This window comes from Buteo buteo, chromosome 21, assembly GCF_964188355.1.
Source record: "Buteo buteo chromosome 21, bButBut1.hap1.1, whole genome shotgun sequence".
Lineage (NCBI taxonomy): Eukaryota > Metazoa > Chordata > Aves > Accipitriformes > Accipitridae > Buteo > Buteo buteo.
In genome coordinates, this window is record NC_134191.1 from 1182268 (window position 1) to 1198389 (window position 16122).

Genomic DNA, 16122 nt, shown 5'->3' on the forward strand with positions numbered 1-16122 from the left:
TTAGCAGTTATGAGCAGGTCAGAGTCCAGCTCCACCAGCCTGCTCCATTTGCAGCTCAGCTGAGACTCCAGAAGGTTTTTTTTCTGTGCATCATCACCCTCTGACCAGCCTGGCTCATCTTGGCCCATGACCCTTTCCCAAAGGGTCTACTGAAGCTAGTTTGACACTTGAAGTTTGGTGCGAGGGGACACATGGAGATAACGCTGTTTTCACATCCACGTGACTTGAAAATCCTTGCAAGAAGGGGAAGCTTCTTTCCACTCTCCTCACCACCAGTTCAGTGCCAGAGACTTAGTACATCCACAAAGAGGAGACTTCAGACTAAACTTAGTTAAGCGTTTCCCAGTGAAGGCTCCTCTAGGAACAACCATGCCATGCCCAGGCTAATGCTGCAGGCAGACAGCAGGCAAACTTCTAGACCACAAATGGGCTGAACTCAGACCTGCCAGTGCTCAACAGACACACCAGCTATCGTAAGCACAGGCCCTCAGAAAGGTCTCCTCCCTTCTTAGAGTTGCATTTACCCAAGTACTTTCCTCTTCGGTACAACTGGATATATACGGACACAGAGCCCCATTAGCTGTCATGGCTTTGTGCTCTCCACACACCCAGTCTAAAGCTGTAGCGATAAACTGCTCAATGCCAAAAGCATCAGTAACGGGATGGCTGCTGAGATCCTCCTGCAGACGGTGATGAGCAGGCTGATGTACTGTACAGTGAGGAAAAAAAGTGCCTTGGGATGTTTTGGGTGCATTTAATATCTCTGCTTTGTATAGCCACAGAAGTATGGGGTGGTTGCAGCACACTGCTCCTGGGACACTCATTCCATGAGACCCAACTGTTTTATGGAGTAGTGAGTAGAAGAAATTAAATGCAATACAAAATTTTCACAGAGCTTACAAAAGACCAGTTAGGAAAAGCTAACATCCCAATGTCCTCTGCTAATAGCTGCTTTTGCAGAGAGGTTGGTTTATCTCAGGTCATTGCAGAACTGAGAAGTCCCACTGGACATCTGTAACACACAGATTAACCCACCAAGTGCCACGAGAACCCATAGCAATATTCTGCTTTCCTTTAAGGACTTCAAAGAGTTTGATACATGAGGGAAATTGAGCATAATAACAGCAGACCAATACCTAATGCAGCCGAGCATGTGCCTTGGGCTGTTTCACTGCCTGCAGCCTGGTCCCCCCAGCCAGAGGCACCCACCTTTGCTGGAGAATTTGCTACTGACACTGCGTAAGGGAAATGCAGTCACAAATCTGGCACTTGCTTTTTGGTGATGCTTAGTTTTTTTCCTTTTCTTTTGCTATCAGACTGCTCCTTATACCATCTTTCTTCAGCTATGCACAAGGCACAGGGTCAAGCCAGACTTGATAAATTAGTTTTGACCTCAGCAGAAGCATGCTACACGTCATGAGACCACAGCACAGACCAAGGACTTTAAGTGACAAACAAGGTGGAAATTGGAAAGCGGAGCCAGCTCTAGCTGCCAAGTCAGTCACTGTAACAAAAGGACGATAACTGAAGCAAGGAGATCCTTATCTGATCAGGGATGCTTAGCCCGTATTCCCTTGGAAGACCTTTAGTTCTCTTTTTTCCTGCCTATCTACAGGGACCTTGGTCCAATCACAAAAAGAGTCTGTACTAGTCCTGCTGATGGGAAACAAACACCTTGAAAAGCCAGGGTATGTCCTCACAGGACGGTTTCACCATTAGCAGTACTTACACCACGTACCACAAGCAAATGCTGGGCAGCTTCAGCCAGGAGAGGACACCCCTTCACTGGCCACCACGCCGCTGCTGAGGGCAAGTGGGCCTGCAGGGTCACGAGCCCGCTGGCAGGTTAGTCTGGAGTCGCATCCTCAGAGGAACTCGGGCCTGAAATAAGGTCCAGAATTTCGGCAAGTTTGGCCAATGCGGTTATTCATCAAAGACCGTCGAAGACTCATAAAACTTCCGAGAACGAACACCCTCCTGCAGGGGTCAGTTTCGCACCCAGCGATGGGACACGAGGCAGGACTCCGCTCGCTCCAACTCGCTGTGCTCGATGCCGGCGGAGAGCACGGGTACCGCCACAGCAGATCCACGAACGGGCTGAAGGGGAACCCCACGAGAGCGTTATTCCTCGCCGGCACTGCCGGGCAAGTCACCCGCTGCCCTCCAGCCTCTGGAAGGGCCTTTGGGACCGGCTGGCACAGCCGCAGCTCCAGAAGGGACCGGCCAAGGGGGTCCTCCTGCTTCTGCAGAGGTGTCTCCGTCCTGAAGGCACTTATTGCACAACACCTTATTTGGAGACTAAAAACAGCGATGGAGACTCATAGCTACCTCAAGTATGCTTTCTCCTCCTTTTTAGGGAGGAGAGAGGAAAAGCTGGTTTCCAAAAAGTTACTGCAAGTTCACAACAGCGCTTCAGAGCCGAGGTCCTCGTTTCACCTCTCCTCACGGTCAGACCGCTCCCCAGTGCCCATGGCAAGTTAATACAAACTCTTCTGTGCAGCCTCTGGAAGACCCTCACGCAGTCTCAGCATTTGATATCCTACCCCAATAAATCATAGCCAGGGCAGAAGAGAGCTTAAGTGAAGCTAAGGGACCACATGAACACTTTGGGTGGGGTTCCTCCAGCTGCAATGAATTTTGGAGATTAACAACTCTAACTTTGAGAAAGTCCCTTGAACAAAGAAAAAAGGGAAAAGTCATACAATATCCACATGTGTGGGACCAGTTTGCTCAGCACAATTGTTGAGGAGTTCAGGGATGTGGATGGATAGCAATTAATTTGTCATCATTAGTTGACTATAACAGAGCTAAGCTTGCATAATAATAGGGAGCTAACTGAAACTTCCTTAAGGATTTCCAATAACTGGAGGGTGTAAGTGTTTACATCTAACAGAAGAGGTATCTGTATCACAGCAAGGGGAAGGCTGCAAGCTCTGGAAAAGTACACCACCATCAGTTAAAGCTAAACAGTATTTACACAGGCTGCAGGAGAAAAAAAACCAGCCAAGCCCAACAGCAAAACATTAACACATCCAAGGGGCTGTGTTTTAGTTAAAAGCAGGAATAAAGCCAGACTCTGTACACACACAAAGCCTCTTTGGCTACATTTGCCTTCTATTGTGGATCCAGCAGGGCAGTTTTGCTACAATTGTCTTATTATACACAACCACATGTTGCACCCAACTGTCCCTTCTCAGCATACACGCAATTGTCTCTCCTTCAGGAAGGGCGAGCTGCCTAGCAGCCTGTCTGACCAAAGCTAGGGACTTCTGAACTCTCTCCTCATGAAGTACCAGCAGCATGTAGCATCAGCTACTGGCCAGAAAAAGCTTCTCTGGGATGCCCAGGGACTCAGTGGCACGAGCCTCCCTGGCAGAGAGAGCTGGCAAACCCACCTGCTGCCAGGTGACCTGGGGCTGGTTGTCCAAAGCAGCCCCCAGCCCCTCGGAGACCCTGGGCTGAACGGGGGAACTGCCCTGGCTGTGTCCAAAGCTTCCTTCGGAGCACTTCACTTGGGCAGCGAGGGCAAGCCCTTGGCTCAGTCACCTCTGCAAATCCTGGCATCGGCAGCAGGGACAGAGCCATCACCAAGACCAAGCCTGGAGCATGCACGTTATGAGATTGCCCTAAATTTAAGGCGAGGCAGGACACTGCTGTGCTAGCAATGGACAGACCCTCTGCTGCTCCCCCTAAATCTTCTAGTAACTAGAACTACCCCAGTTCTGAGCCCATGCTGTTCTGTACGCTATTGGGAGTCTTAAATAAGGTATCAACGTTTCAAATAGCTATAGAGTAAAGGTAGTGCCCAGGCTAATACTCGCTCTGAACTAACAAGAAACCCATGTCAAATAGTCTCACTCCTATTTTAATTTCTTAATTCAAGCTGAAAAGCAGATGCACTAGAAGAAATAAGTTTCTCAGTTCCCTGGTCACATTACCAAGATCCCTTTCAGTGATTCCTACACTGGCAAAAGGGTCACATCAGTCCAGCAAATCTGAACTCACAGGTGCTTGGTTAAATGAGGCCCTTTGATTTTTTTAATCATTTGGCTAGCTTTTGTATATACATTTAAGTGCAAGGGCAGTTATCATTAACACTCCTGAGGGTATCAATGTATCACTACCTGCCTATCAACACAGCAATGCTGAAGGCTGAGCTATCCCCTACAGCTCCACTTTCACAAGGCACGATTGAAGTACACATCAAAAAACAAATCTCATTTTCAGTGTAACTTAAATAGTGGTCCAGAATTTCAGATGAACACAAAAGACACCAAAAACTTGGCCTCAATGCCCCAGTAGTAAAGGCTGTATCTGAAAAAAACCCACAGCTTTGTTTAGCTATTTAAACAAGTAATTACTGCGAATCCTAAAATACTGACTTAAGGTCCTTTTACCATGTAGAAGAATCCCAATGAATCCTCTCCCGGATTCATTGGCAGAAACCTCCTTTCAAGAGCTGGGCCTCAAGCACCTTAATTCATGGTTTGGATGGGCAATCTGTCTCACTCAGCATTCTCCTTGACAGCTTTCCCATCTTGGAAAACCTCTGAAATTCCTTGAGGAAGGGGATCACCTGCTTCTCATTAAACCTGCTTCTTAAACTTTTGGGGAAAAATTGCCCCCAAAGGACATCACTGGAGAGCTGCAAGGATCCAAAAAGCTCTTTTGTGGAGTTGTTCCTCAGGATCCAGTGCTGAGCACAGCCTGGGGCGAGCGTTGCTCCAACGCAAGAGGAGCAGCCGCTGATCCGACACCGAGAGCTGGCCGAGGCTGGAGGACCAGACGACTCGACCGCAGCTCGCTGCGGGCACCAGCGTCGGAGCCAACGCTGCCCAGGCTCTGCCTGGGAGGGCACAACCGCCAGCGATGCCACCCCGCTGAACTCGCCTTACATGCACATTAAGGCAACGAGTAAGCGAGATACTGAAGGAACCCAACACACAAGCCCTGGGTGGGATGAAATCCCCATGCCCCGGGTGGAGGACAGGGAGTTCAGCCTGGGTTTGTTTTGGCTCATCCTCTCTTCTGGAAGAGATACTCTACACATCTCCCATGCAGGAGCCCCGTCTGGTCTCACCACGCTGCCATTCACTAGGGAAGATGTTTGCTGCTTCTGCTCATCGAGCAGACGCAAGGTCCGACGACATCGGTCTGACGGAGGTCAGCTCTGCTCCGCTCCCAGCCCGTGCAGGCGTCCCTCACCCCAGACATACACGGCCGGGGAGTTTGCGTGCAAAGCTACAGCACTCGGCCCAACTGAAGTGTGAAAAACGTTAGCTCTAGGGGTGCTCCTGGGGATGTGGAGTTTTCCTTCCACTTTGTCAGTGTCGGCACTAAGGACACCGATACACCAGAGCAGAAGAGCCACAGCAGCAGACCTGCCACTCCTGAAGCACACTGACCTCGTCCAACAGTTTTACACATTGCATATCACACTCAATTTTTCCCCTCCTGCTGACAACCAACAAACATCCTCCTTGACTACAGCTGATGTCTGGTGAGGTCCAGTTTCAGGTGTGCTTGGGAGTCAATTCCCAGTACTGGCACAGAAGAAACTGTCCCAAACATGCCTTGGACCAGCCAAAGGCCAGGCAGGAGGGCTTCCCTCCAGTGGGAAACTCAGTGCTGTGCCGGAAAAACTTTTCTGGATTTTAGAAGGGGCTCCCTGACAGTGTCTGCAAGTGGAATACATTTGCACAAGGGCAAACAACTACTCTTAGAAGTGCATTAGCCAATACACACACTTGCTACTATAATTTTGACTGGGAACAGTGAAGGACTGTTTTAATTTATTTTCTTCTCATTTTCATAGACAGAAAACATCTATTGTAATCATGACCTGAAAGCAATTTGTTTCCCTGCCAGATTCTGAGCAAGCACAGTTATCCAAATTACCACACTCACAGAAAAAAAAAGTCACTTAAAGACTGTCTTTCATCTCATACTCTCTCTATAGGATTTATTTAAGTCACCAGTGAATGAGTTTGTATCACCTGGAATACTGGAAGCACTTATTGATATTAAACTTTGCAGAGTAAAAAGTTTGTTGCCTTTTATTTTAGCAACATAAAGACCAGGAAAAGGCACCGATATCTGAGAAAACTATTTCAATGGAGCTGCCAGATCTCAACCTACAGGATGACAGAGATACAACAGAACCAGAGCCTCTGCAAATATCTCGCTCTTCCAAGAGCACATAGTTGGCAGCATTCCTTTCTCCACTAACAATGTGTGAATTAATGATAAGAGAAGGGCAAACTTTGAAAAATAAGATGAATAGATTTTTCCACAAGCAAGACAGTGCTTCAGACACTTGGTCTTAATTATAAAACCAATCCAAGTTGTGCGTAGGTGTGTGGAATGGGAAGAACCCACCCAAATTTAATTAAACAGCAGCTGTGCCGAGTTCCAGAGTGCTCAGGTAAGTGTCTCACTAATCACCAATTACCTTCACTGAGCCAGCTTTGTCCTTCCCACCTCCAGCACGAGGAGAAGGTGCTGAAATACCATTAGGAGTGGGGGTCCCTCTGTACACTGATATGTTGTGCTTCAGGAGCTGCTTCCATCAAATTTCTGTGCAACACGACTGATTTCGTCCTCCTAAATATCTTCTCAGCTCTACTGTTCACATTTTACAGCTGAGGACATCAAGACACAAGAAGGCTGAAGATGCACCCAAGGGCACAAAGGCATTTCACTGCAGCTTCGCTGTATCAACCCCAAGGTATCCATAGGATCTGGCCACTATCGCAACCCCCTCCAAAACCTCAAAAGTCCCATCCAGCTGTGCAAGAATGACACAAAAATGGCTTGGGCATGCAGTGTTCAAGAGGAAAGGTATAATAAATTAGCAGCCCTCTGACAGAGACTGCAAAGCTGTCACATCAGCCTCTGGGGCTGTAGGTCTGGTCTGTGTTCCCATCCTAAATGTCCAGATCCAGGACAGGTGCTTTAAACTAGGAGAAATACTGCTCAGTTACTGGATCCTGATGCTCTGGATCAAGACACATGGCTGACAGGAGCTGGCTGGCTGGCCTCCTGCAGACTCCCTGTTGTAGCTGGCACTTGTGGATGCTCTTTGGTAGTCCAAGCAGACTTGGCAGCACGTGTGATATGAACAGAGGGGATTTTTTTTTTTTTTGCCTGGAGCTTCATAATCTTGACACAAGTTACACTCATATAGAAGGAAAATAAAGTGAGGTGTTTGAGTGACACGTTTCTAGATCTTCAGAAAGAGAAAATGAACAAGTCCAAGTTAATCTTGTGGCTGGTGATGCCCTGAACCCTAATGCAGAAGCTGAAGGGCTGTGCCACCTCAAATACTGGTAGGGCATGGGCAACCAGCCACAATGCTTTTGGGTAAATTTGCTTTCCTACGTTCCTCTGATAAGATTACAGTAGATTTTTCATCCTATGACAGGTTTCTTCCCAATGAAACACTATCTGGAATACATAAAGACTATGTAAAAGCTAATCCTGACAGAATTTAGCCCATTTAGTAAGGCAATAAACCCCCAGCATTTAAAGCTTCCAACAGACAAACAACTGCACTAGAAAATAATGATATTTGCATAGCAGTTTGTATAGAACAGCCACCCAGCTGCTTTAGTGCTTCTCTTAACCAAGGCTTTAACATTGCAGGCACAAGCAAAAGTTACTTTCCTAGAAGTGTGTATTTTTGCATGTCTGAAAGGTACAGCTAACAGCATCCACAGTTAAGTACTAGCAGAAAAAATCCTTTCCATTTTCCTTATTTCCTACTACTCAGCCATCCCCCTCCCTTTCCCCAGTATTTTTATTTGCACTGTTTGACTTTCAAGTGAGCCAGCCAGCACACTCTCCTGCTCACCAGTGCCTATTTTAATTCACTGGGATTCACCCACCCCCTAGGACAAGGAAGAACAGACTTTCCTTTCCCTTGCCTCTCTGATCGATTCAGAATAGCCATTCCTGACCAGGTTTGAGAAATTGCACCTAGTGAGCTAAACATTAACAATTTATGATACCTTATCTACCAGCAATTAAGTCAAAGCTGCTATTCATTTCAGTTTTATCAACTGCTTTTAATGCACTTTGCATTTGACTCATGAAAGCACAGTGAGCTGCAGGGAAGGGCAAAACCAGCACACCCAGCCAGAGGAAAGAATCCCCCATTGCAGAGGGAAATAACTGCTCTGGAGCAGTTCAGAGCCTTTCAGTAACTGAAGTCAAGGGGTTCGGAGTAGGTGAGATGGTAAAAGTATGAGGAATCAGGCTGGTAACCAGCATTAGGAAACTCTTGTTCTTCCAAAAACTGCAAATAGCTGTCCTGAAATCGTTCCCTTTCTCTGAGCCCCATCTTTAAATGGAGCAATAGCTTCGAGCTAGGACATCTGAATACCTCTTTTCCTGAATGGCTGAAACACAATATTTCCTTTTTAAAAGGGAAAAAAACCCTCAGCCTAAACAAATACTCCAGACACTGCCTCCCTGCAGGACAAGAGGGATTTTGTAACGTGTAAATTTATTTTATGGGACTCAATTTAGCTCCGAGTCCAAGTCCCAAAATAAGCTCTTTAACCCATGTGCTGCTTTATGATTTCATAGCTATAAATACTCGTTCAGAGCTAAGCAGGTTTCTGCACTAAGATCAACATCTGTTTTCCCGTGACAGCTGCAGCAGCGCTTCCTCCCTTGGGCTCCAGCAGCGACGCCGGGCTCGGAGCGGGGCTTTCAGTCCTGCGAGTACAAACCAGCTTTCTCGGGGGGGCACAGGGGTGCTCCAGCCATCTCCCCAGGCCATCAGCCACGTGTAACCCGTCACCCACACAGGGACCAAACCCCTTGTCCATCCAGAGGAGGCTTTACAGAGAAGGTACCAACTTGTCATAATGAAACTCTGCACTTCTGCCAATGGAGACTATGACCAGCAATCGTGACCACAAAAGAAGTGTCCGAGGAATAAACTCTCGGTGCTCTAATTGTTAAAAATTATGAGGTCCAACGTTCAACAGCAGAGGTGAAATCACTTGTATAGCTCGTGACAGCATTTACACAAAGGAGCACTAGCATGTTTAAATGACTAAGGCCATGGCTTTGCAGGCGCACTCACTGCAGTTAGAGCGCTTGCCATCTTTATCTCTGCGTGCCCAAATTGCTTAGAAGTGGCTTTGGACAGAACAGAGATTTTGCAGATGTATCCTGCAGAAGAATACTTCTGGGCATAACCCCTGTTATGTGGGAGCTGAGTGCCTTTCCCTGCAAAGCCAGCCATCTGCCCGAGCGCTGCGGAGGATCGCCGAGCACTCGCCGTGCTGAGGGCAAAACACAGCTCGGGGTTCAGCCCAAGTATCCCGTACACCTTGATCAAGGCATACAGCTTAGGAAAAAATAACTGAAAGCTGAGTCTCCAATGTATTCCTCAAGTTTTATAAAAAGCTCTAAATTTTTGGACTTTACAAAGGGCACATTCCCAATCCTTAAGTGTTCCCATCCACGTCTGCAGATATACACAGAGGAGTCTTCAAGCATCCGGATACTTTACCGACAAAGAAGGGAGGGTTCTGCCTCTCCCCAAGACCCCGAGTCACCCAGGCCCCCACATACACTGGGGCTGATTTATCACAGCAGCAGCAATGCTTTTTCCCTGTCCTACAGTCTGCTTTTGGTGTTTGCAAAAACCCATGCTAAAGAACTGAAGAAAGAAAAAGTTAGAGAATTAAAATTTGTATTAACTGAGTAAGCTTTACCTTGGCTTTGAACAGGGCTTTTAGCCTAGTGGGTTATTTTCTTCTCCTGACAAAAATGGACTGAATTTAGTGAGGACAGTACACAAATCCTGCTGCCTGCACAGTCCAGCTGAACCAGCTCCAGTAACACACAAAATGCCAGCCATCACGCTTTATCTTTGTTTTGAGTTTTAACTCTCCATTTAGAATTTAATCTAAACAACCCATTTGCCAAACAGAATGCCGTCCCACTCATGCTGTTTTAATTTCCTCAGAAAGAATCCCATAATACGCTAGGCAAGACATCAACAATAATTAAACCCAACAGTGATTGAAAATCAAATTTTCAGGGCCTTGCAACAAGCCCTAATGAGTTCCAGACTTGCCTTCCCCGACTTGCTCAAACTGGTTGCGCGACACTGCCAAGCCAAATTAAAATTTGACAGTATTCCACCCCATGCCCAGGAAAAGTGCCCTTCTCATGATTCAGGAAATTAAACAGCCATCTACTGCAAAGACGCCCATTTGTCTTTGGACATATATTATTCAGACAGTGATCCAGGGCCTGTATTTTTTTTTTCCCCCCCTCTTGTTTTAATGTGTCATTTCATATCCCTTTTGAAGTGCAAACTGGCTGGGACTTTTCCTTTTTGATATTACCATGCCCAGTTCCAGTTCAGGTGAGAGGAGACAGGCAGCTTGTCAGAAGAATTAGGCAGACCCAGGGCATCACCACACCTCCCTCGCCCCACGCAGGGGTGTTACGCTCCGTGCTGCCTGCCCACGAGCAGCCACGAGAAGATCTCACAGCAGAACTACGCCCTTCTGCTGCAGGCAGTTTGTGCTATTCCCTCCACACGTTTAAGTGAAATTAAAGATGACATCTTGTCTTTACCCTTCCACCAAGGGGAGCTAAGTATCCAGCCACATGTGCTGGAAAGGCTCTGATGGTTTCTGCGTTCACAAGCCTTTCAGGGTGCGTTGTAAGCCCCGACGTACCGCCGTGCAGCCTCCCTGCTCCATCCCCTGTGGATGATGCTCGAGAAGCTCCAGGGAGACGGGTCTAGTGCAGAGACAGCTTTTCCAGGGCACGTTTCTGCTCCACAGCACTGATTTGCTCAGCCCTCCTTGCTCCCCATGTCTACCCCTGTTTCTCCGCTCCCTCCCACAAGGGACCCCCAGCCTGGGGCTGCCGGCGGGGGCTTGGCCCCGCTCAGCCCCCCGAGCAGTGCTCTGGGCAAGGCAGGACCGGAGCTGCTGTCTGACAAAACCAGACTGACCACAGCCCAGCACACAACCCACAACTGCAGTCACCCATCAAAAAGGGTCAGTTTTCACTCCCATGGGATTGATCTCCACTCGGTGCCTGGTACGAGCTTCCTGAGGGTCTCCAGCTGGCATCCAGAGGTGCCCTCCCCACAGAAGCTGCGGCAGCCAGGACATGCCCGAGGGTTATCAGCAACAGGGACCCGCTGGCAGAGGACACGTTGCTCCGAGTCCCCGGGGATGACGCACCAGGAGACCTTCCCGGCGGGTCCTCGCCAAGCCCTGGCCACCCCCTGTACGCCTGCAGGGACAGGGTCACCCCACAGTGCCACACTGGGGGAGCCTGCCCTTGCCAGCAAGCACTAATGGGGTCCCTGTGGCAGGCAGCCAAGGGGGTCAGCAGAGCTGGAAGGAGGAAGGGAGGGAGGGAGGAAGGAACTCCTCACTCCCACCCAAAAATCAGTTATTTCAGGCAGGACACACGGAGAGCAGGAGCATCACGCTGCAGAGGGTGCGTGGCACAGCCCCATCCACCCAGACCGCAACGCAGACTGTGACCTCCTCTGCCAAACACCAACATTTGCCCAGGGTCATCTACAAGGAGCATCCAGTTTTCCATGAAATCCAACAGATAGCTTTCCTTGGGATTCAGCAGTGGCACGGTTCAAACCTAGCGGGATAGAGGGAGCTACACCTCCAAGACAGAGACAGGCTGACCCTTCCAGTCCTGACAGTCAGGGGGGGATCTCCAAGGACACCATTGGCAAGAAACTTCTCACAGAAGTTCACGGCAAAGGGTGCCGTCCCCCACCGGGAAGGGCTGGAGGTGTCCCTGTGCCCTGGCCAACCCACGGAGGTCCAGAGGTCCGTCCCTGGGCACGGCACTCGGCACTGCCCGGCCAGGGCCATCTGGCATCAAGAGATGGGATTACAACAATGTGGAAACCGAGAAGCGCTGGCATTAAGTGTTTAACTCATCTCCTAATTATACAGTGACAAAGGTACAGCAAGTAAGGTCATAAGAGCAGCTGCTCCCTGGCAACCCATTCCACATGTTTTTTATTTAGCAATTAAAATCCCTTCCATTCAGCTTAACACCATGCCAAGAGGGTGTTTCAGTTATTCCGGTTCTTTTGCTCAAAGGACCCTGTGGCAGAGACCCCCGGTTTCCTGAGGAAAGCAAGGCTCTGACAGCCTGAGCACAAGGAGCAAACACTTTCCAGAGGGTCTAACAGGAGAAAAGAAACTCCCCGCAAGGACACAAGCTGAGAGCAGCAGTGGTCAGAGTCTTATGCAAGTTAACTTAGACAACAAACATTTGCTTTTCCAGCAAAAGCTTTCTTGAAGTAGATTTCTTGTAAGAAATAAGAACAAACCCAGATGCGTGGCCAGGCGCTCTGGCTGGGCAGACCAAGTGCATGCCTGTGTGGCCACAGCACACAGCTAGAGCTGCCCTCTCGAGATGCAGGAGCAATTTAAGTACTTCAGGGATTACTTTTGTCTGCTCTTAACCCCGAGTATTTAATAACTCGCACAATATTCACGCTCTGCGACATTCCTTCTCTGTGCATCCGCTGCTTCAGCTCCTTACTCAAAACCAGTATCACACCAGTTGCTGGGGGAGCTTTGCTCCAGAGGACTCCAGACAGTTTTGAACGGGGCCACGTAGCCAGAAGGAAAGAAGGGGGGCAAACCGCCCCGGTAACGGGGGGTGCTGGGGGGTCCCACCCACACCCGAGGGGGCTCGGCGCCCCCCCGCCTTAGGGAAGCCTTTGAGCAAGCACAGCCGGCGGCCCGGGGCAGGGGAGGGAGGCGGCGAGGGGAGATGGGGAAACCCCTCCGGAACGAAGCGAAGCCGGGCGGCCCCGCCGGTGGGGGGGGGGGTCCCAGGTGCGCGTCTCTCCCGCCCCCCGCGCACCGCCGCTCCGGGCACCGCGCAGCCCCGGCAGAGCCCCGACCGGGCACGGGACACCCAGCGGGGAGGGACGGGCAAACAGGGCCCAGGGGGGCCCAGGTCGGTCGGTCGGTCCGTCCGTGTCCCCCCCGACCCACCTTCTGCACGCCGGGGCTCAGCTCCATCCCGCACCGCGCCCGCCGCTCGCCCGGGGCGCGCCGCCCGCACCGGCGCCTTTCATTGGCGAGCGCGGCAGCCCCGGTCCGCCTTCAGCCAATCCGCCGCCGCCGGCAAACTTTTCTGTCCAATGGCGTGCGGCGGGGCGGGGCGCGCTGGCTAACGCGCGCACGTGTGCGTGGGCGCGCCTCCCCGCGCAGCGCAGCGCGGGTCCCGCCGCAGCCCCCGCGGCTTAAAAAAAGAGAGAGGGCAAAGAAAAAACCAAAAATAGCGGGTTTAAGAGCTCCCGCCCCAAAGCGGCGGTGTCACGGAGGGGAGGGGATGGGGCCTGGGGGTGCCCGGGCGGGGTGGAGGGAGATGGCAGCTCTCAAGCCAAGTCGCCTTTCTGGGCTGGGCCGTCCTGCTGTCCCCCCCGTCCTGCTGTCCCCCCCGTCCTGCTGTCCCCCCCGTCCTGCTGTCTCCACCGTCCTGCTGTCCCCACCGTCCTGCTGTGCCACTGTCCTGCTGTCCCCACCGTCCTGCTGTGCCACCGTCCTGCTGTTGCCGCTGTCCCACCGTCCTGCTGTGCCACCATCCCAGGCTCTGACCCCAAGCTCAGGGAAACGGATTTCCCGAATCACACAGGAATGTGCTGGGGCAGTTTATCACGGGCGACAGACAGGGAATGTTTTTAGCAGAAGAAACTGTCCAAAGCCATGTTTCTCCTGTTATTTCAACGTCTGTTAAGAGTTGAATGACAATCTGTTGCCTTTTGGGTTATTTTTTACATGAAATGGCAAGGTTGTCTTTACAGCTTTCAACAAACGTTCCTGCCTGCTCCTGCTTTGGCCAGGAGGCCTGGCACAGAGCCCCTTTGTGCAGGTGAGGGTAAAAGGGCTTCACGTGCTCCTGCTCCCAGCTCTCTCCCCCTTTCGCTGTTCCCTGCCATTCTCCCTTCCTCGTTGTGCCTGAGTCCAGGAAAAACCCATGCTGAAATAACAGAAACCAGGATCCGACTGCCTCCTTACGTTCTGTGATCAAAGCAGAGCTACCAAGAGCTGGGAACACAACCACAGCTCAGGACTGAACCATCTCTTTGCAACTGTAATTTGAAAAAAAAAATTCTAAACTCTTGTGTTGATTTAATAGCTTACACATTGGTACATTTTTCTGAGATTTCTTGCATACTTTCCTGCAGAGAAGGAAAACAGATACCCCGGGCTTATTTTGACCTGTATTCACTTTCTGAGAGCTCTTCACAATTAATTATGTCCCTTTTGCTCATCTGCTGCCGCATGTGACCCTGGCAGGATTTATTAGAGCTCACAGGGCATTTTGTCCCCAGCACCTGGATATGCTTTTCCAAAATATAATACAATGTACAGCGACCATGTGGAAAGGAAAATGAGTGAATGGCAGCAGAGACTGGCACCTCACTGGGAGGAGACTGGGAATGCAACGCAGGCGCCTGTATTTCACGTCTCATGCTCCAGCCATGCTCTGGTTTGCTGCCTACATGGTTCCTCAGCCTGCAGAAGAAGATAAGGACTTTCTGCTGCTTCCAGCTACGGGATGTATTGCCTTGGTCTGTGCAGAGAGGGGTAAATCTGCACGGTGCCTCAGTGGTTGCTGAATTCTCCAATTGTGCCTCAAAATCACCCAGGGACAGTGATGACATCATTGTACAGCTGGTGAATGCCAAGCTCTCTTCTGCAGCCCTGTGCAATGCTGGGTGCTCTCCCTCTCCGGTGCAGGACCGAGTGGTCAATGCCTCCCAGGATCCAGCCCAGGGAGAAGGGATTCATTCTGTTCAAGAGAAATAACCAGAATGGAGCCACGTAGGTAATACTGGCCTGATACAGCGAACACGCCAAAGGCATCAGGGGCTGGTGACCCCCCATGGGGAGTGGGACTGTGCCCTGACACACAGAGCGAATGTCTGCATTTTTTTAGAAGAGGTGTTTAAACATCCACAAAAAATACTGGGTTAAAAAGCAAAGGCAGAAGAGAAATTCTGGAGAGAGAAAGTCCCTCTGGGGAAGGCGTTTGAACCTGACCTTCCAGGGGCATTTTGGGAGCGAGGACAGGGAACAGCACAGGGATATTGTTTTTCAGACCCGTGCCATGAAGGGCTTGGCAGCCCCAGGAAACATTTGAAATGGCAATGAGGTGACATTACCTCACTTTCCCCATGCACGCATGCATGTGGCAACCTGGGAGATAGGAAAGAACTTACAAAGGGATTTCTGGGAGCCACGAGGCACGGCGGGACGGGCCAGCACCCAACAGGGAGCTGCCACCCAGCCCCAGGGACAGCTGCGGCAGGTCCCCCCACTGCTCCCGCGCCTGCCCGGAGCCGAGAGACGCGCTTCGGACAAGCACGGAGAGAAAGGCGTCTGTTTGTGGGTGGCAAATCCGTGTTGCGGAGAGACGTGACGTGGAAAAGTGCTGGGTTTGGGCTTTTTTTGTTTCTTGGTTTTAGTTCTAAACAGCAGCTGTAGAGCTGTGCACCAGCAAGCTCTGGGTTCCAGGGCAATGACCAGGCTCTCCTCCCCGTCTAGCGAAGGCTTTTCATCAGCATGGAAACAATGCTTGACACAGCGTGTAATTAGGCTCTATGATTTCTTTATATTGGAAGATAATAAAACCAAGATTAGAATAAGATTTAAAAACATCCCAGATGCTTATGTTCACAATAAAATACATATGGAATTGTTGTAATTAATGATAACACAAATAAAGCATGGCAAGCGATAGCTAAGTGTAGCCAGAGCGAGAAGCCCTATCGAGGGTGGATTATTTCTGATGTTCAGAAACCCCTTGAGAAGCACCTGACAGTGGCTGCGCTCAGAGACAGGAAACTCAGCCAAGCTGGACAGTGACTGTTTTAGTTCCTCGGTTTCTGAACAATTCAGCCTGTCATCAAGAATAACAGCCATAAATGTTGTCTTTGAGGGTGAGATCTGCCCCAGCGTCACGGCAGGTTTTGAAGCAGGGCAAAGTGCAGTCAGGGAGAGGCAAAGGCAAGTTAAAGTCGGCTTCGAGGAGGACCCGGCTGCTCAAACTGTGCCTCGGGAAGGATGCCAACGCCAGTTA

The 16122-nt window shown here is 50.2% G+C and overlaps 1 protein-coding gene across 1 annotated transcript in view; it reads right to left on the reverse strand.

The window, feature by feature from the left end:
- LMCD1 (LIM and cysteine rich domains 1) overlaps positions 1-13102 on the reverse strand; it is a 37440-nt gene extending 24338 nt beyond the window's left edge. Inside the window, exon 1 of the mRNA XM_075053562.1 lies at positions 13029-13102. Coding sequence (XP_074909663.1) covers positions 13029-13055 — 27 coding nt within the window. The 5' untranslated portion in view covers positions 13056-13102. The remainder of the gene's footprint in view (positions 1-13028) is intronic.
- Between the last annotated feature and the right edge of the window lie 3020 nt (positions 13103-16122).